Below are 20,220 nucleotides of genomic sequence, written 5' to 3' on the forward strand. Positions count from 1 at the left end.
TGTAAAACGAACGTGGCACAAAAATGCTACCCTTGCTGCAAGGAGAACAAAAGCACTAGCTATGCCAGTCAAACGAAAAAAACAACTCAGTTTCTGTGCTCCACCTGACACTATGCAACCCAACTTCATTTATTTACATTGGAAATATAATATTAAATATTCTTCCAATTCCTACACACCGAAACCAAAAATGTCTTTCATGACAGCATTTAGCAGCACCGAGGATACCGAATTAGCCAGAACAAAGTGATATCTATCTACCTCTACCTCTCCCCCACTTCCTCTTTCCCTCCCTCCCTCCCCTCAAGCACATTCATGTAATTAAGAAAAAGTAAATTTACAATTCAAATTTGTTTCATATTCTTGCATTTTCTTCTCTGGATTTCAGTTCTTTATTTAGTATCATCATAGAAATTTTTCCATGGTGTTTCAGAAAACGGTTACATTGTTAGAAATGTTACCAAAATAAGCAATACTTATTTTACTACCAAAGTAGTAGTTAATATCTTAAATAAGTCTTATAAGTAATTATCAAAATTAACATTGACTCATTGTAAATTAATAACACATCAAGTAGTCAAATTTTAACAACTGTGAGTAATCAATTTTTATTTTTAACTCACCGAAGTGAACTATTCCTGAGACCACTAGACTGCTCTAGCAGCAGGTTAGATTTGTAGGGAAGCGTAATACCTTTTGTTAGACCAAATGATACAGTGAGGAAAAACACATAAGCTTTCAAGCACACAAATCTTGTTTTTATACCACAAGACCATCACAGACTTAACACTACTCATATTAATAGACACATTTTGCTTCTGATCCACAGATTTACTTCTGAGATGTAAGTGTACACACTGTACACCTCATACAAATTTGTAAATGGTCTTTCACAAAGACCGCAAAAACTAAGAGGCAACTCCAGCCTCATAAGTAAACATATTTCATGTAGGGATCTCAGTGCAGAGCAGTGTGGTATTGAAATGTTTTTCTCTGCTGTTTTGCGCTTGTTGTTTTGATTTGTCTTCTAAATCTTTAAACACTCAACACGAAAGCTTTACAATCCCTCCATAGCTGTTAGAACAAAACAGAAGCATCTGCAACTCCTCCACATCCCTTCACAAGACTACGGATATGTTATCAAGGTTACTGGCAACATTCCCTGAGGTTCCCTCCAGCAGCCATGTACTTTTCAACCCCATCCTGCCATGCCAGCCCACATGGAGGTAAGCTCTCCTGGAGGCAAGCTCTCCTGGAGGCAAAGGAGGAGGTGATGCATTCTGCCAGAACTAGGTCTTCAGGGAGAGCTCGCTGGCGCTGTCCTGCTGCTCAGGGATGACCTCATCACTCTCTACAACTGCTTGAAAGGAGGTTGTAGCCAGGTGGAGGTTGGCCTCTTCTCCCAGGCAACTAGTGACAGGATGAGAGGAGGTTTAGGTGGACACCAGGAAGAATTTCAGAAAATATGATTAGACATTGGAATGGGCTGCCAGGAAGGTGGTGGAGTCACCGTCCCTGAAGGTGCTTAAGGAAAGACTGGAAGTGGCACTTAGTGCCATGGTCTGGTTGACATGGTGGTGTTCAGTCATAGGTTGGAATTGATCTCGAGGTCTTTTCCAGTCTAATTGATCCTGTGATTCTGTTATTCTGTGATATCCTAACTGCTTGTTTCAAGAGTTAAGTTTCCAGCTAGATAACGATAACCTAATTGTATTTGTGGAAAAAGAAAACTGCAATTTTATTCGAACTAGATTTTCTTCAAACGTTAGTTATGCTCTGGAGGTAGAAAACAAGACATGTTAATGTTTAGGACTACAGATGTAAAGTAGTTCAAAATGTGTACAGATGTAATGAAGTTCAAAAGCTTCAAATCTGATTCGACCTGCTAGCATACAACACAATTTATTTCTGCATATTAGAAGAAGATTTTAGGTAACTTAAGTGTTTGGCAATAGGCAGTTTTAAACATACTAACACTATACTGGCCTATTTATCTTTTCTTAGTATACCTGTATCCAGTGTTTCAGTTTCTGCAAGTCTGTGTTTGTAAGTGTGAGACAACAGTAATTAGGTTAAGTAGCAGTTATTGATTTTCACTGAGTCTACTTTAAAGCTGCTCTCAAACTGACTTATCCTGTTGCTTCCTCAAAGCCCAGTTTTTACCTATATTTTCATTTTTCAGAAAAATTTTTGTTAATTACAAGCTCTGCTCAAAACAAATGCTGAAGGACAGATCTTTTGTATTTGTCCTGATACTGCTAAACAAGTCTCACAGTCATGAGGAAAAAGGAGCCAAGATGTTTGAGTCAAAAATGTTAAGCTGCTTTGAGTGCTGCCAGGAAGAACAGTGAGTTGAACACATTCCTTATGCCACCCTCAGTCACTGCTATTTTCCTATGAGCTTTTGGTATTGCAACTACCATGCCATACAATCCCTTTGATATGCTGTGCAAACTTAATCTTAAAATATGATGGTTTTCTTGATTTTACAGACTATTCCTAACCCAGGTTGATCTAGTGATTCCAGTTTCCAGCATATCTGTCTCCTGATCACATCCAATTATTCCTGTCAGATTGAATAATTCTGCATCATTCTTCTTCAGGTTTTATTTTCCTGGGGTTTACATTTGAAAATATGCCCTGTCAGGTTCATTTCACTCTGAAACACTCCTGCAGTCCCTTCCTCCAAAGCAAGGATTCTCATCTCCCCTCTTCTCTCACCCTTCAGATTAAATCCATCTTTCTCACCATGAGATGAGATACCACAATTACCTTACATATTGACTGAGGTCTCTATGTTTCACACATGGATAGTAAAAGTCTAATTAAAAAAAAAAAAGTCTTCATGCCTTCTATTTCCCTGATTAGTAACATTTCAGTCCTGTCCAGTTATTTTATGGTATTTTGGGGTTTGACATAAATTCTACCCTACGTCAAAAACCTTTAGGCAGCAAGTTTTTTGCAACTGAGTGCAAAACACTGAGTTAAGTGCCTTTCTAGTGTTTACTGATCTCACCACAGTCTAATCTAGAAAACACTGTTCCTAATAAGCTGTTACCCAAGCAGAGCTTTTCAGCTTATTGCAGTCCTAATCTTTCACATAAAAATCAGGCTGCATATTTTAAAAATACCAGAAAGATCTCCCCAGAAATAAATTGCACTTCACACCTCACTTGAAATCTGTCATTTATATGAACACAAAGAGAGCAACTGTAGTGACTTGAGCACATGTGTTATGCAACATTTAAAAGCCATTTCAACCACAGTATAATGGATATCTGAGCACCTTACAGCTGTTTTGTTACATCTATGGAGCCTGATCTGCAGGTCATACACAGGCCTGCAAATGTGATATGGGTTACCATGTTTATGGTACTGGATTGGTTGTTTCAACAAATCTTTTCAGAACAGGAAGCATTCAGAGCTACTCCTGTTCCTGTTTGATGTGCTGTGCACACAACACACCTTGGTTACATGTGTGTTGTATTTTCAGGTCAAAATTTTTCAGCTCAAAATATCTTCTTATCTCTTTGGCTTTTTAACACAAGAATTAATATTTTCAAGAGAGAAGGGAAAATAAATTTGATATGATTACTACCTTTGATGGCCATTATTCAAGCAAAACAATACAATAAAAATAACCTATATTAATCCAAGTTCAATAAAATATTTCATAATATGTCCATTATTATCTAGAGAAGTATTTTATAAAGGTCTCATTTTAGAAATGTGATTTCTAAACTGAGGTGATTCCATAAATAGTGCTTGCACAGTGGTTTCTAAGGTATCTTGTGTCTCCTTTGTGACGTAAACTGGTTGTTATGGAGATGGTAAAATATCAACTATTCTTTGTGAGACTGTGTGAGATCAATTTTGGACCCGTTGCAGCATCTTTTCTCTGCTCAGCTATAATCAGGTTTCCTTAGCAACAAAAATAAATGTATAAAAAGTATAAAATGCTTTAAAACAAATGTTTGCAAGAATACTTTTAACCCTTTGACATACAGAAACAGACCTGTGTGTATTTGTAACACATGCAAATTCCATTCCAATTGCCCCAAATTTGTATGGCTTTAACAGAAAAGACTTTTACTGTTACAAAGGCTGAACAACTTAAAAATAAAGACTACTCTTTTTTCAATCTTTGTTTTTAAGTTTTATAATCTATACATTTCAGAAGTACTTTTTGTTCCTTAGTGAAGGGAGGGCAAAGATTGACATCTTTCACCCCAAAATCTGGTGTTTGGGAAAGTATGCACAGGACTTTTGTTCAACAGTGCATTAAATGAAATAGAAGGAAAAGGGTTATGTCTGGGAAGTAATAGGTAAAAATATGGTCTAAGATACTTGGCTAAGTCACCTGTATATTATTTTTCTCCATTTTTAACCTATGCTAGTCCACATGTTTAAGTGTGTAGGTCCCCAGTCAATGATTAAAGAATACATAGCTGAGTCAGGGTTTTGCAGAGTCCTATAGCAAGACTGGAAAAAAGGAATTCCTCCTTCTCCTCCCAGTCTGTATTTGCAATACATACAATTTTTGTCTGGAAAGTTGTAACATTTTCAAGGACCCTCGGTTATTTGTAGATTGCTGTACTTTTACAGAAACACTAAACAGAATAAAATAATGAAACTTATTAGAAATCCATTTTGTATACTCTAATAGTATACTATTTTTTCTGAACAGAGGCCTAGATGTAAGGCAGAAACAAAGCCTTAGGGGAACCTATGTGAAAGTGGCAACAAAGTGTGCATTGCAAAGAATGGAGACAACTCAGGCACATTTGCCTACCTCAGGTGCCATCCAAAAGGGTGTCCCCACTGAGGTGTTTCTGCGTAGCCGCGTGCTGGTGAGCTGGGCTGAAACACCTGCAGTAAAACAGATCAAAGAAACTTGGCATTAAATTCATTGTCATTTCAGCCAGTTTATTTCAAGTATCTGGAACACAAACCCCAAGCCTGGGAGCACAGCTGCAGAACGCCTGGCCAAAGGACGTGCAGCATTTGCACTGAATTATTTGTTTAATATCAGATTGCTGTTTTCATTCAGAATTGCTGAGAGATTTTTGGTGAATGGCTCGCAGTTTGAAGCACTTTCATTCACACTAAAAAATTGAACTGGCACCCAAATATCACAACTTGACTTTAAAACTTCCTTTTCAGAAATTGACTCTCTGATCATCATTGGTGGGAAACTTGCTCACTAGCGTATTTGCAGAAGCTCCTGTTCAACAAAACACTTATGCACTTGCTTAAATCTTTCCCTACTGAGAAAAGCTCAGAAGCCCAAGCTTACACTGCAGCTTGTACTTAAGGAACTAAGCCCATACTTAAAACAAAACTTTCGGATCAGAGCTTTGCTGACTGGAGCTGGACTACTGAAGCACAACTGAAAAAACCCCAAAAGAATGAATTAGAGTGCAATCAAACAATGTTAACAAATCAGAATGAACTTTCACAGCAAATCTTCTGTGCTCTAGTCAACATATAATTGATGGAGTTCAGCCCAGCAGCATTCCAATGAGTCGACACAAATCCAACATTGACTTAAAAATATATTTTTGCTTTAACATTTTTTAAAAACAAAAACCACAGTGGTTTGCCTCTGTGGCATTACCCAGAGACAAAAATGGGCAGAAACACATATATACACACTGACTGATGCCAGTAAATAAAAAACTGGGATTCATAAGTTAAATTATTTGAGTGCTGGCTTCAACATTCAATTCTGTGTTAGTTTTCCATTTTGTGCAATTGCAAGTCTTCAGTGACTTCCTGAGTATTGCTGTGAAACAGTTAATGGCTGTTAAAGCCTCTGTGCATTTCACTGTGATCTCTCTTCAGCTAGCTTAATTCCTAGCTGCTATCTAGGGATATTCCAAAACAGTGCAAAATACCAAAGAGCTGAGAGAGAGAGCATGAGAATAAATGAATGATAAGTTGCAGACATTTTAGGTCAACTTATATTGTGACCATCATTTATTCAAATATATTAGGCTGTCAAGAGCAATTGAGGGAAGAAATGTGTGTTACATTGAAAAAACAAGCTGTAAAGTCAGCAATAAAGGAAAGAAAAGTCTCAATTAAAGATATCTGTGTAACCCTCTCTGTGACCTAATATCCATACGTACAGACTTGAATACGAAGGAACTTTTTAAATCAAGATTGTGTCTCATTCTGTGGACAGAATGGATGGAATTCACTGAATATGTCATAATTTAATTTTTTAAACCCCACTGATTTGAATTCTCACTACTTATTTAATATATCCAATCCTATACTAAATTTGAAATTATTATTTATTTTATTTTGACATGTTTCTTTCCCCACTCACCAAACAATAAATCTGCTTAACATTCCCACAAACTGGCAGAGGATTATTAGTTCCAGGGATTAACCTAAAAATATCCAAAGCATCCACTGTGTTTGGGTACTTAATCTGAGATCTTTCACTTTTCAGGCACTCCACATGCCTCAAGTAGAGTTGCAACAGATCTCAGCTGCAGTTCAAGAACACATAGTTCTTCTGCAAAGGGGGCCAAGATGTTTCAAACTAGCTATTGGGAAACGAGGAACAGAGTTTGATGTGACCCTCCAACATCACAGAGAAACACTGGCAGAAGCAAGAATAGTCTCCAATTTGATGCCATTTAACTTTCTGAATTGCAAGTCCCTTCTCTTCTTGAACACCTTGCAATTGCACTACGTATCTTTCACTTTCTGCAGCAAATGAGACAAAACAGCTCTACAAACAATATCACCCGTGACTCAGTCCTAAATCATTTCCAGAATCTCTTCTCTGTGACTACAGCTGTGGACTAGACGGGGAAAAATAGCAACTTAATAGAAGCTTGGCACTTGATGCTTCTTTAGTCAGAAAGTCCATAGTTATGTGGGCATTTCTTGGCATTTCCTAAACCATAAAGCATTAGGGAACACTTGAGATTTAACTCACATTTTTTTCTGATCCTGTCATGTTTGTTTTAATGTTCTAGTATTACTGTTGTAATTTAAAAAGTAGGAAAAAAACCCTGAAACATAAATGTGAAATCAAAGAGACCCATGGGACACCAGAAAGATTGGGATCCTCGGTTTCCTTGAATGTGCCACTTGGAGTTGTGTCTTTGGAAGCTTCGCTTCTGCTGCAGCTAAGGCCTCTAATACATCTGATAAACACATTTTGCTTTGGGGAGAAAAGCCAACTTTTCCCATAATGGAATACAAACAAAGATTACTCTGCCAAAATTACCTCAAGTGAGAAGGGATCTTCCTCCCTTGTAGTCAGTCAGAGACTCACTCTGAGTTTTGCTTTAGGCCATATGTTTCTCCCTACACTATTTTAATTGCTGTCTTTACCATTCAAAACAATGAATTTCTGTCCCTAAAAGACACTAAGGAGTCTCTTATTTCTGAACTTACTTCAGCATCTTCAATAGATTTTTATATTAAATTCATAATACCATGACATCATCGATATTAAATTTTCTTTCCACTACATAAATATTTTAGGATTTAAAAAATAAAAAGTATTTGCAGATTTTTTTTGGCACACTATTTTACCCCCATTCTTTTGTGAACATTTTTCTTTACCTTCATGCACCGCTAAACAAACATCTGTTATTCACACACTACTATTCTCAATGACAATTACTTTATGTATTATAGGGTTTCATTAATAAATCATATTACAAATAATCTGCATCTGTTACCTCTAATAAAATTGCCATTCCCTTGCACACATATCTGAGGGATTAAAGCATTTCTTTATTTTTCTAAGTGTGTGTTCCAAGCAGGAAAAAAAAGCTGAAATGACTTAAATTCTATTGCCAATCGGTTTCTATTTCCCTCCTTCCCTTCCTTCCTGCCTCCCTCCTGTTTCTTATGATGCTTCCAGACTGGCAGTGCTCAAATCTAACAGTAATAATTACAAATTAAATGGATGTTGGGTTTTGGACCCAAGGGACTATTTTACCTTCTGCTCAGAGGGAAAAAATATGCTTAAGGCTAGCAAAACCATTTCAGAAAGTATGTTTCCTTTTCATATGCAAAAGATAGAATATCTAAATTTAAATTAGGAGGACAACTGCCCTGAAACTGATATTCCTTGTGAAATGCAAAAGAGCTTTGTAAATAAAATGGTACCTCGTAACTTTTTAAATTATTAAATTAAGTTTAAGCTTTTAAAAGTTAAAAAGTCTATTACTGATTTTTAGTTAGAATTTTTTTTCTTGCTGAAATCAGCTTCCTTCAGCATTTTTCCTTCTCAGAATAATTCTGAGTATCCTTCTGAAAAAGTCTCTTACTGTGGCATTCTGCCTTCTCAGGGGAAAGTATACAAATGCCTTTGGCTGAACTGCATGTATCAGAAAAACAAAGGGGAAGTGGTCATTACCAAAGTCAACGAGCTTGACTCCACCTTCTGTTGTCAGGAGAATGTTGTTCCCTTTCACATCACGATGAATGATCCGGTTATTGTGTAAATGCTGGAGGCCCTATATACCAGCAGTAACAAAAATAAGTTTACTCCCTTATTTAAAAACAATTACCCTACTATTAGTGAATGTAATGAAGACAATCTGCACATACTCTATAGAAGCATCTGTGCACCGCATTACACGCCTTGACACAACCCCTGCTGCTATAATAGCCCACATAATATTGTCAGCATTACCATACTTTATAAATGGAAAATGGATGTAGGAGATGAGTAAATTGCACCCTCTGCTGTCATTGCAAGCCCAACGAACATCCTTACCAAGAGAGCACCATATAAGATGTATGAGATTATAGCTTCATCCAACCTTCGGCCACACTTCAGCAGCCCTTTGACAAGCTCTGTGACAGAACCTCCATTGCACAGCTGTGAAGGGGGGAGGAGTTGTAAGGACGGAAAAAAAACAAGTTCTCAATTACTCAATACTATACATCACTAGGCTATAAACACTTAATGTGCAAAACTGCACTGCACAACAAGTCTGGAGAAAACTAGATTTTCCCCTTGCAATTATTTATGCTGTTACTCCACCTTAGAACACATTTTATTAGCAATGTTATTAATAAATCACAGCAGCCTGGGTGGGGGAAGGGAAGTGAAAACTGAAGATTATAAACTGTAGTTTATAAAACATCACTAAAAATCAAAATATTATGAACAGGACTGTAATTTGATGTTAAAAGAGGATTTATAAATCCAATTTACATTATTTGATTATTTCCCAACAATATGTGCATTGCCTTTTCAAAAAAATCCTTCTGTGCAAAGAAAAGGCCAGACAGAAAATACTGATGCTCTTGACAACTGGGAGGTAACAAATTCCAGTCATTTTACACTTTCACTCCATCAATGCTCCTGATGACATGCACTATAAAGTAGACAGAAGCCATATCTCTATACTCTGATTTAATGCCATGTGCTATCAACAAAAGAGATACATTCTAATCCAGAAAAGCAGGTTCTTGCAAGCATTTCCTACCAGTGGGCTGCCATATAACAAAAGAGGAGGAGAAAAATCAAAATTAGAATCTTTGTAAATATGTTCTCACCCACACTATAATTTACTGTCCATGCTGCTCTAAGCAGGCATTCGTCTCTATCCTTTCTCCTCTTTCTGTGTCCTTTTATTACCTTAATATTCAGAATTGTTGGACAAAAAAAAAGAAAAAGATGGGAAAAGTGACTGCCTTTCTCTCATTGAATTTTCTCTTCTATACCTGTTTTTGTAGCCACCACCCTTACCAACGTTTCTGCCATACAGAATCACATGAATTTCAACATAAGTTCATTTTACATTACCAGTTAAAGTACTACAGCGTAAATCAGGAGAACGGTATGAAAACACAAACTCTCAAGTTTTGCATATTTCAAATAGCTTTTATAAACTGTTTATCAATTCAATCACAAATTTCTGTTATATGTTAATATTTTCCTTAATTTATTACTAACTTCCACTTGTATCCAAAAAATTTCACTAGACTGAAAGTTTTAGTTCATGGAAAGGACTGGATCACATGATAAACAAGACATCCTTTACGTAAATAAGTTCTTGAAGCAAAATTTTTTCACTGAAAACACTGGTAAGTTCCGCAGAAATTGACTTTATTTTTTAATTCATTAGTAGAATTCATTAGTGAATTTATTTTTTTATTTTAATAAATTAGGTGGGAGCATTCAGCTCAGTATCAATCATCATATGTATTTACATGAAAGTGCATGTTTTTCTTTCCATGCTTAAACACTTGCTGACAAGCCATTATGTCAAAGTTTTTTATTTATTGCTTTAATTGTGCTAACTATTCTGTTGAGACGGGCTGTATGAAACTTACCTCTAGCCTGAAAATAAAATATATAAAAGTATGCCCTAACTTCAAAAAAACCCCAAGCTGGTTCTGACTGAAAAGTAATACAGACTGACAGCTGTTTGGTACCATATGTTAAATGAATGACTGACTCTGAAAATAAACATATCCCACAAACACTCCTGCAGCTGTCAGTGACACTATTCTTGACAGCAAAAATCTTGGACAAAATTAATTTGAAAACTTCATTATCACTTCATACTTAATGGCAATACTTTAAAAGGTGGAGTGATGCACATTTAAATGGAAAAGTAGGGAAGTTTGCTTAGTGAGTTGTCCAAGACTTGCATCATCATAAAAATACTTTTGGTGTCCATTTTTGCTACCCTTCCTCATCATAGGCAGTTATCAAAGTAAGGCCCTGCTTGGACTGAGTAAACATGGCAAAACTGTGCCTAAAGGAAAAAAATTCTACCTTTTTATTACAAATTTTGGAAGTCACACATCAAATGAATGTATTTCATCAAAGACTCAAGGATCAAAGTCTGAATACTCTGTATATTCCCTTTTACTGAAAATGTGTCATTAATTTATAATATAACAAGTAACTGCTATGCATACATAAATTTGCATGTAAATTCCAAGGCAAAAAATAGTTTGCCTTGTCTGGTAAATTTGTCCGTATAAGGAAAACACATTTAGTGTTTGATACATATAGTGTCAAATTGCTTCAAAACTTTGGATAATATGCACCAAGAACCACCTGAAATGTACCTATTTAATTGACAGAGTCTATACAAACGTACTGACCTGCTCAAATTCTACAGTCAATTTTGTTACATAGAGTATGTCTAGATTTTGTTTTACAAAATTTTGTTATATGGCACTTGATGGATCTTTTAGAAACAATACACTTGTACTTAGAGAGAAAACACACTGGAAACCAAGCCCAAATCCAACATGATGCCAGCATGCATACAGTAAAAAACAACACCAAAACAAACCCACTAACATTCCTTTTTAATAGTTACTGAAACTTAAGATGAAACAATCTAAAATTTTTCATTCAAGCTACATGCTTCTCCAGTACACAGAAGTTAGATGTATTGTTGGGATTAACTTAAAATGGAAATGAAGATTCCCTATTCTGATTCCAGTTATCATTCAAAAACAGGGAGTGGCATTTCTAAATCAATAATTAAAAAGTGAATCCTAACTTTTACCAGTCTGGTTATGACAGAGATTAAGGTCTGAATGGTCCGTTACTGCCCCTGAGAGCAGTAACTGTCTGTGCAGAGTTCTGTATCAATTAAGCCTAGAAAGCACATAGAAGAAATCCTCATCTTGCAACAACCTTTGGCAGTCACTTAACTGGAAACAAGACCACCAAAGTACATTTGACATTGTAAGAATACTGACTGTTGCTGAACAAGAAGAGTTAACAACCAGTCTCTAGTTTTAAATTACCATAAAACAGACTTTCCCACTACACTTTCACTGTCCACTTCTTCAGTAGGCAGCTTATTTGTTAACTGCCCTTCATGTTACTACTTCATCATCTTTTGCATTCGTCTCAAGTGCTTGAGTTTTCCAAAAGTTTAGAGAAATGTCTTATCTAATGTTTCCTCCAATAAGAAAAAAAAGGAGCTGTTTATTTTGGAGGCAGAATGTAGCAACTTGAACAGAAATTAAATGTAAGGACATTCCCTACTGAACAAACTTTCAAATGGATGTGATTTTCAACAGCAGGCTACCACACATCATCTATCAACAGTCCTTAAAGACCCCAAACTGAGAATCATGAAAGCCTGTGACTCTTTAGCAATAACAAACAAAAACCCAACCACATTTTCTAGGTAAGCTGTAACATAATCAAAATGTTTTTACCTCAAGTACTAGCCAGAGCTGTCCTCCCACATATTGATCTGCTTTGTAAAACATGCCATAAAATCTAACAACATTAGGATGATTGGGAAGAAACTGCAAAATATTATATTCAGCTTCAATTTCTTCATCTACATCCTACATAAAAAACAAACACACAGAACATATAAAGACAGTTACTCTCAACAAAACAAGAATAAACTCTCGTGGATAAAAAGAACCATTTATTAGTTTGTACTTTTAAATGGTTTTACTTTAATGCAGTTGAAGTTACACTAAACTGTAAATTTAATGCACACCAAATCATGCCATTTTTGCTCTTTTTACATACAGAAAAGTGAAGCCTATGTAAAGCAAGCAGTTGTTCTTCAAGCATTTTTCAGTGCATAATATACTTAAACAAGAAAATTAAAAATCATACTTAACTTTGCTCAGTTGTCTAAATAAGAAATTTACACATGTATGATTTTTAACCTGGTTTTAATCATGCATACTTTTAACATGTGAGCTAAATGGAAATATATGAATCTTTGATTTATTTTTTTTTCTATGGTCATCAGATGGGATTAAACAGAGAACAATTTCACTAAACCTCGAAGGGGACATCGGCAAAACCAAAAACATTCTTATGAGGAAAGACATACACCAGAAACAATGAAAGAGAGACAAAACAACAGACCATGAAATAAGAAAAGGTTACTAACTATTTATTAATGGAAGAATTCTGTGACAACTACAAGATCCTGTTTAATATCAGCACACAGGTCACAATTCAGAACAATGCTCAAGCAATGGAACTTTCCCTGTTTCTGCACAGACTGTGACTATTAGAAAATTTAAGCTTGTGCCTTCTTCAGATTTATACAAGAGAAAACCACAATGAATTTCAGGAGTGACTGATGACAGAAGTATAATGTTTTTAGTAAATATCTTAGCACAACTGCTGTGATCGAACTCCAGCTCAACCCATTCTGAAGAGCTGCCAGGTAAGTCGTCTATTGAAAACTAGGGCCTTGGTTCTCAAGGGAAGATAGGTATTTAATACCCACTAAAACCAAAGCTGGCACAGACCTCTGAGGATCTGAGATGTGCTCTTCGCTTTTTATCTTAACTATTACCTCACACTATTATCTACTTATAAAAGGTAACTCTAAAATATCCTAAAGTTCACAGTGCTTCTGTGATGGGAAAAGTAATTCTTCCAGAGAGTACACAGAATAAAACAAGAACCTTAACAGCATCTTTTATTTTCCCTGCTATAGCAGGCCCTATGAGAAATTCTCTGTGCCTTCACTTGCATGCTCCAAGCACAGATAACTAAATTTACACCAAAAGAATTACACAGACCTAAAATAGAAACTAGGCAAATTATGTACTCAAATAAGATGATGAAATTGTAAGCTCATCTTTCAGTTTCTGGTACTACACACTCCTTCGGTCCATGCATTCTGCAAAACTGTTCCCTTCTGGATGTTTCAAAATCTTACACATTTGATTTACATTTCAACTCTGGTTTACAATTCTTTTCAATTAACACTGAAGTTACAGTTTAATATTTTTTACTTACACTGACAGGATCCAGAATCTTTACTGCCGCCAGGCTCCCGTCTTTCTTATTGGCAACCTTATAGACTTTACCGTAAGTGCCTTTCCCAATAGTCTCTATAATTTCCCAGGTATCTGAGGGATCGGCTAACGATTCTAGTCCAATCATACTGGAATTATATTGAAATAATCCATACAATGGCTTCCTGGAAAACAAAGCAGACATACATGGATTGGGAAGCCCCAAGTAACTCTGTACTAAAGACGGCATCTTATGATAAAGAAATCAGATGTTGTCCAAATTTGAGAAGAAATGCAGATAGAATCATAAATGAAAACCAGACAGAAAGGTAAGATCACTCAGTGAAAAGGATGGAAACAAAACTCTGGGGACCACTTCTCTTTCCTTATTTTACTGTATGTATTATTTGCTTCAAACATTGCCCCACACGCTGCACCATTCTAAATAAATTTTAACAATTTCTGACAAAATCCAACCCCTTCCTCTACTGCACACTCTTTAATGGGCATTTTACACAATTGGAGTAGCACAGCTTATGAAATGAGGTCTTATTTCTTGTGCTTTGAAAAGCCATGTCATGGTTTTTACATATATTTGTGTCATGCTCCCTGCAGATTGCCAGACAGTTCTTCAGTAGGTATAACATCTCACTATATCTGACTTATCTACAACAGGGGTACCTATAATTACTTTAATAAATTTAAGACTGGGTTGGCGACTGTATAAAAAAATACAAATCCACTTGAAAATAGGGAACAGGTACACCACTGGGGTGACATCCATCACTGGAGATGTTTCTGTATGTCAGTCACAGTGTGTTATGGTCTACTACCGTGGCTGACTGCATCTCCAAGTCCAGGAGATCTCCAGGTCAGGGGACTTGTTTCCCCAAACACTCCTGAGCAGATCCTGAAGCAAAGGGACCACTGCAGCCTATGCAAAGAGCTCCTTCCCACCTTGGAATTACATAGATGGTAAGTTCTGGTGATTAGGAAAATAACAATACCATTTTAGGATTTCAAGTAGTGAGAACGTAGATCTCGTCCCTGAACTGAAATTAGAGAAAGGAAAGATGAAGTTTAAGATGGGATTAACTTAACTTTCATATATTAATAATCGTTATTAGGGAAGCTCAGTGGTTAATGGTTCTCTCAGAAAAAAAATTATTTGCCTGTTTAGTGGTTGTCAGTAGATAGACCAGCTATCTGTATGCTTAACTAGGAGATGTAAAGTCGGAGACCCAGGAGAAAAATAAGAGTGCAATCTTGACAAAAGCAATTGAACACAACAACTCATTGATCGTGAAAGCTCCTGATTTTTGGAGATGGATGAACTAGCACATCAACACACACTTGAACTTTAAGGCTTGAGCCACTTCTTTCCAAGCATCTCTGATACGTGAAAATCTGCCCGAAATAATTTTAAAACCCTGCTGTCTTACCTCTTCACCATTTCTAGCACCAGTGACAACTATCCGGCATAAGAAATTTAGTCAGAAAGAAATGTGAGCCTGGTTGCGGAAACCAACAAATTAATAGGGATTCAAGCAGAAGCGCTTCAATCTAATTAAAGAAATAATTGTGCTTTCTATTCATGATAGAGAAGAAAACAACCTATGAGCAAATCTATACGCAGTGCAGGTCTGTATAACTATATTCAGAATGGAAGCATGTGTATAAACTCACTTGCATGCTTTGTTCCTTTACAGAAGAAAAATGATTACGTGTCCTCAAAGTATTTTATCTATAGCAGGCACAAAATATGGCTATTACCAAAGTCAGGTTAGAAGTAGTATAATCTCTCATATAAAACAATGGGAGGCACAATTAAGAGAAAACCTCTATTTTCCTCCTTGGTAAAACTGTATTTGCATTGAAGCTGGTGCCAAACAACGCATCAAATTGCTTTGGTCTCTTCACAAAAATAAAAAGGCAAGAAATAGAAGAAAAAATAAGGGGAGAGCAAAAAAAAAGCAAGAGTCAATGTCATTTATCTGTCGTGGGTCAAAAATGTAAGTTATTAGGACAGTTTCTCAGTATTTGGATCAATACAGCATGCCACAAATCAAGAATGGTATTCTGAACACATACACTTAGTACCTCAACAGAGAAGCAGGTCAGGTGAAAGACTTCTCTGAAATCAGTGAACAGACTGTACTACATGCACTGAGAACAGCAGCCACAGATATGGAGCTCCTGATAAGCCAAACTTAAGAGCAAGTTTTGCTTGCAGGGTGAGGGTGGTGTTGAATACAAACATGGAAACAGTGGTATCTCATGAAAAAAAAACAAACAACACAATAACATATTGAAGGTGTGGTTTTAATACTTTAGGAGAATCATTACAGATGTTCATGTGCAAAGAAACAGGGAAGAATCAACTGGAAATAGTTTTGATGCAACCTTACAAAGAAAAGAAAGGACAGACTGATATTTATTTCTCTGTCACTGTAGCAACTACCCTATCATACAGATTGTTTTGTTTTAAGGAAAACCTTATTTATCCTCAACAGCTGCTTGAAGGGACACACAATATTACATCTGTACAAAGAGTACCATGCATCATTTTCTGGACAATCTAGTGTCATTGCCTGCTCTTGTTCTGAATAATATGTAAATGGTACATTCAATTTTTCAAAACACATTAGCATTTCTTTATACTAGAAGACGTTGTTGACAAAATAAAACCTAATGCATAATTTTTACAGATACGAGTCATGATGGAGGACAGAAGAAAAATTTTAGTGTGCATGTTTGTGCATTTTGATAACATAGCAGCATTTACATGTAGCATGTTTATGCATTACATGGAATCAGATTTGCAAAATACATACCATAAACCTCTTCTGTTTAAACTAAAACAGCCTCTTGCTGGACTCAAGTAATACATACCTAAATAAGGCTCTACATATGTCATCAGTGAAAGTGCCCTTAGCCCTTATGACATTATTGCATTCCTATGATAGATGTGAATATTTTACAGTACAAAAAAGCAAAAGGACAGTATCTGGTATTATCTTCAATAATCTAAAATCTGGATTAAAAAGGAAAAAAAAAAACACTAAATGTAAACATTATAGGAAAAAGTTGAACCTATAAGGTGAGTTTGTGCTTCTCTTCTTCTATTTCCCGATTTGCTGAGCTTCAGAAAATAAAATGCCCCTGTTTTAACACAGGCTGCCATTTACTTTTTATTTACACAGTGAAAAGTTATGTATGAACACAACCACTTTTGCAACAACCCCATATGCATACAGACTGGGGAATGAGAGGCTGGAAAGCAGTGCCACAGAAAGGGACCTGGGGGTCCTGGTTGATGGCAAGTTGAATATGAGTCAGCAGTGCCCTGGCAGCCAGGAGGGCCAACTGTGTCCTGGGGGGCATCAGGCAAAGCATCGCCTGTCGGTCAAGGGAGGGGATTGTCCCGCTCTGCTCTGCACTGGGCCATAGTGAAGATAAGAGTAGATACTGTCCTTTTGCTTTTTTGTACTGCCTCGCTCGACTCCTACACAACATGGATTTCTTTCTGCATTCCAACACACCCCCTCTTCTAGCTTACAGTAAGATAGAGGTTTGAAAATTAGTACGAGCCTCGCTCCAGGTTGGTGCTTCCAACAGTCACGACACACAATACTAGAGAGTTTTGAATTCTAATACAGCTGGCAGGGACAAATAGCAATACCAGCCAACACTAGTGAAATGAAATTGAACATATAGTTTCCATACAAATAACTCACGCAGAGGGTTAGTTTTTGCAATGTTCCATTTGTCTAACCCCTCTTGTCTCCTGTGAAACAGCTGGCTTATACACTTCTGGCATCTACAAATACTGTGGAAGAAGAGACTGTCAAATTCAAAAGCAAAGTATTTCACAATTTGTAGGGAACTCAATATTGGTCCCACACTAAATTAAATAACTCACAGATAGAAGAATTCAGAAAGTAAAGTTGACGTTATCAGCTTTGGCTTCACCCACCCATGACAGCCCCTATTCTGCTGGCTAGAAATGGTCACACACAGACAGCTACCTCAGAAACAATTGTTAGAGGAATTAATGAACCAACAGAAGGCACAAGATCGATAGTCAGAACAGCTTCCTCTGCTAGTCTCCTCCTGTTGTTTCTCACTGGCTAGGTTAAAACAAAGAGGATGTCAATATTTTGACATGAAGCATACAAAAGAATCCATCAACACACCATCCCATAACTGTTCTCAGTTGGTCTCAGGAAGAGAGACTGCAGAATGTGCTGTACATAGTTCTTTTCGGGATAAAGGTCAGTGATAGAAGAAGATGAAGGAGAAGGATAAAAGTACGTTCAAAAGCCATTATTGATGCTATACAACTTACAAACAAAAAAGCCCCTATACTTTAACTGGTCACATCTTTTCACTAGGCCAACATAAAGAAAAAAAAAGGACAATGAGGAATAGAACTGAAAAGAATATAAGTGGGAAACATGTTCTGCCTTTCCACTTACTCCAACTTTCCAAACTTTTTAGTAATTGTGCTTACATACACTCTCTTTGACTGCATGAAGTCCTTTAAATTCAGGAGTATCTTCACTATTTCCTTTTCTTTTTCTTCCTTTATATGGATGGACTAAATCTAAGCTTTTAGACTTGCAGTATCAGCCACAGAACCAGAACAGAGTTATAACCAGTGGCAATGGATTGCGTTTGGATGCTTGCTCTGACGAAAGCATTGTGAATATTTGCTCCTTTGTCTTGTTTGTGCTTCCAGTTCATCACAGCGTGAATCACAACCCCAAACCTAGGATCAACCATAATAAACTGACCACAAAACCAGCTACTGATGTCATGGCAGAGAAATCTAAATATCACCTATTTCTCTAGAAATAAAGAGAACAAACAGCTTGATTTTTGAACACTCTAGTCAAATGCTGAAAATTTCACACCACCATTCCTAAACCAGCTCTGAACCAAAGGCACTTGTAAGATTATAATCTTAACTCAAATTCCTGGATCAAATGTTTGAATCTAAACCAGAAAACTCTCCATTAATATCCCGGAAAATGTATGGTAGGAAAGATGTATGTGCCTGGTCCAGACAATCCAGTGTGTGTTTTTATTTAGACTCATTGCATCATAATGTGCTGCATTACAAATCTTTATAAATAAACTCTTATTGCACCCTTATGTTTATGAGTACAATATTAACCTTTGTCCAATAACATTTGATCATTTTTGCATTGTTCATATAAATCAAATAGGAAAAGATGACTACTGGAGGGGGGATAAGACATTGTTCTGATCAGCCAGCTTCATAAACAAACAGATCTAGGAGGAGCATTACCAAAGATAAAGTTCAGCTTGGCCTCTGACCAGCTCCCCTGCAATCTAATTGGGTATGCATTTTCAGTCTTTCCTGCAGGCCTGTGTCAGATCAGGAGGCACTGCTGACTCTATTACTGAGTCAAAGAATTTAATTTACTCCAGAACAATTTAGCACCTCATCCTGCGACTCCCAAGTAAGTGCCATAACACTCCACGAACTTCCATCTTTCATGGGGTCCAAGTAACATTACTGGCATCTTGGTCCTTCATAACTGCATCTCCCTCAAAAAATCAGAGTTTTTTTGCTTCCCAGAAATTAATTTTGCAGTTGCTTCCCTCTTACCAGAGACCCATGGCTCCATGTCTTCTGCACACGAATACAAGAGTCATACCAGTTTGCTTCACCTCAAGCCATTTTGTAGTTGAATGGTACTTGTAAGCAGTGTAGTATTAGCCTTAAAGAGATCTGCTTAACATGCACAGATGGGGTCATGCACTTAAACACTTAAACTTAACACTGACTCAATCTACAGCACAATCAAGAACAGAACAAGCAACCACTGGGGCTTTCTACAATAGGAGGGTTTGAAAATGACGTTGAACTCAAGTCACTCCATCTTTTTTAATATAAATAGTCACTAATACTTCAGAAAGTTTCTTGGTGCTTTGATTATTCTATCTAACCTTCCTCAATGTCAGTAGTATTATATTAGCAATCAAATTTCTTTCTGTTAGAATCATTCAATCCCTCTCATTTTCATAGGATTTCATAGATATAACATGCTTTATTCTGGTTTACCATAGTTGAATTTCTCTAATTGAATATGCACAAAAGCTGAAACCTAGCTAGAACGAAAAGATTTGTTAACAGTAATTCACAAAACTAAGAAAGCCAAAAAGCAACTTGTTTCACGAGCAGTTAAACTAATGAATTTGATAAATCTGCATCTTTTACCCAAGATATCATCATAACAACTTTCATTCTTTCTTTTCTCTGATATCCCCAAAAGACAATATTTGCTGTAGCTGGCACTGTTAGCACATGGTTACAACGACCAAAGCAGAATGTATCAAGCACAAAGTTCAGACTGTATTCCACCTCAGCAGTGATATTATGGTTTATTGCTATAGCCTGACAAAGATTTTTATGAAAACTGTAGGAACTTATCTATTTCAGGG

At 36.6% G+C, this 20,220-nt stretch overlaps 1 protein-coding gene across 13 annotated transcripts in view; it reads right to left on the reverse strand.

Annotated features, from left to right (window-relative positions):
- MYO3B (myosin IIIB) overlaps positions 1 to 20,220 on the reverse strand; it is a 201,484-nt gene that overhangs the window by 159,378 nt on the left and 21,886 nt on the right. For 12 of the 13 annotated variants that reach the window (XM_027636968.1, XM_027636971.1, XM_027636969.1 and 9 more), the window contains 5 exons: positions 13,748 to 13,931; positions 12,184 to 12,318; positions 8,756 to 8,860; positions 8,393 to 8,492; positions 4,793 to 4,869 (listed from right to left, as the gene is read on the reverse strand). In XM_027636968.1, coding sequence (XP_027492769.1) covers positions 4,793 to 4,869; positions 8,393 to 8,492; positions 8,756 to 8,860; positions 12,184 to 12,318; positions 13,748 to 13,931 — 601 coding nt within the window. Of the gene's footprint in view, positions 1 to 4,792; positions 4,870 to 8,392; positions 8,493 to 8,755; positions 8,861 to 10,664; positions 10,752 to 12,183; positions 12,319 to 13,747; positions 13,932 to 20,220 lie in introns of those variants that run through there. The other variant, XM_027636978.1, reaches the window with a different exon arrangement.

The sequence above is a fragment of the Corapipo altera genome, unplaced genomic scaffold (assembly GCF_003945725.1).
Source record: "Corapipo altera isolate COAL_440 unplaced genomic scaffold, ASM394572v1 45, whole genome shotgun sequence".
NCBI classification, from domain to species: domain Eukaryota; kingdom Metazoa; phylum Chordata; class Aves; order Passeriformes; family Pipridae; genus Corapipo; species Corapipo altera.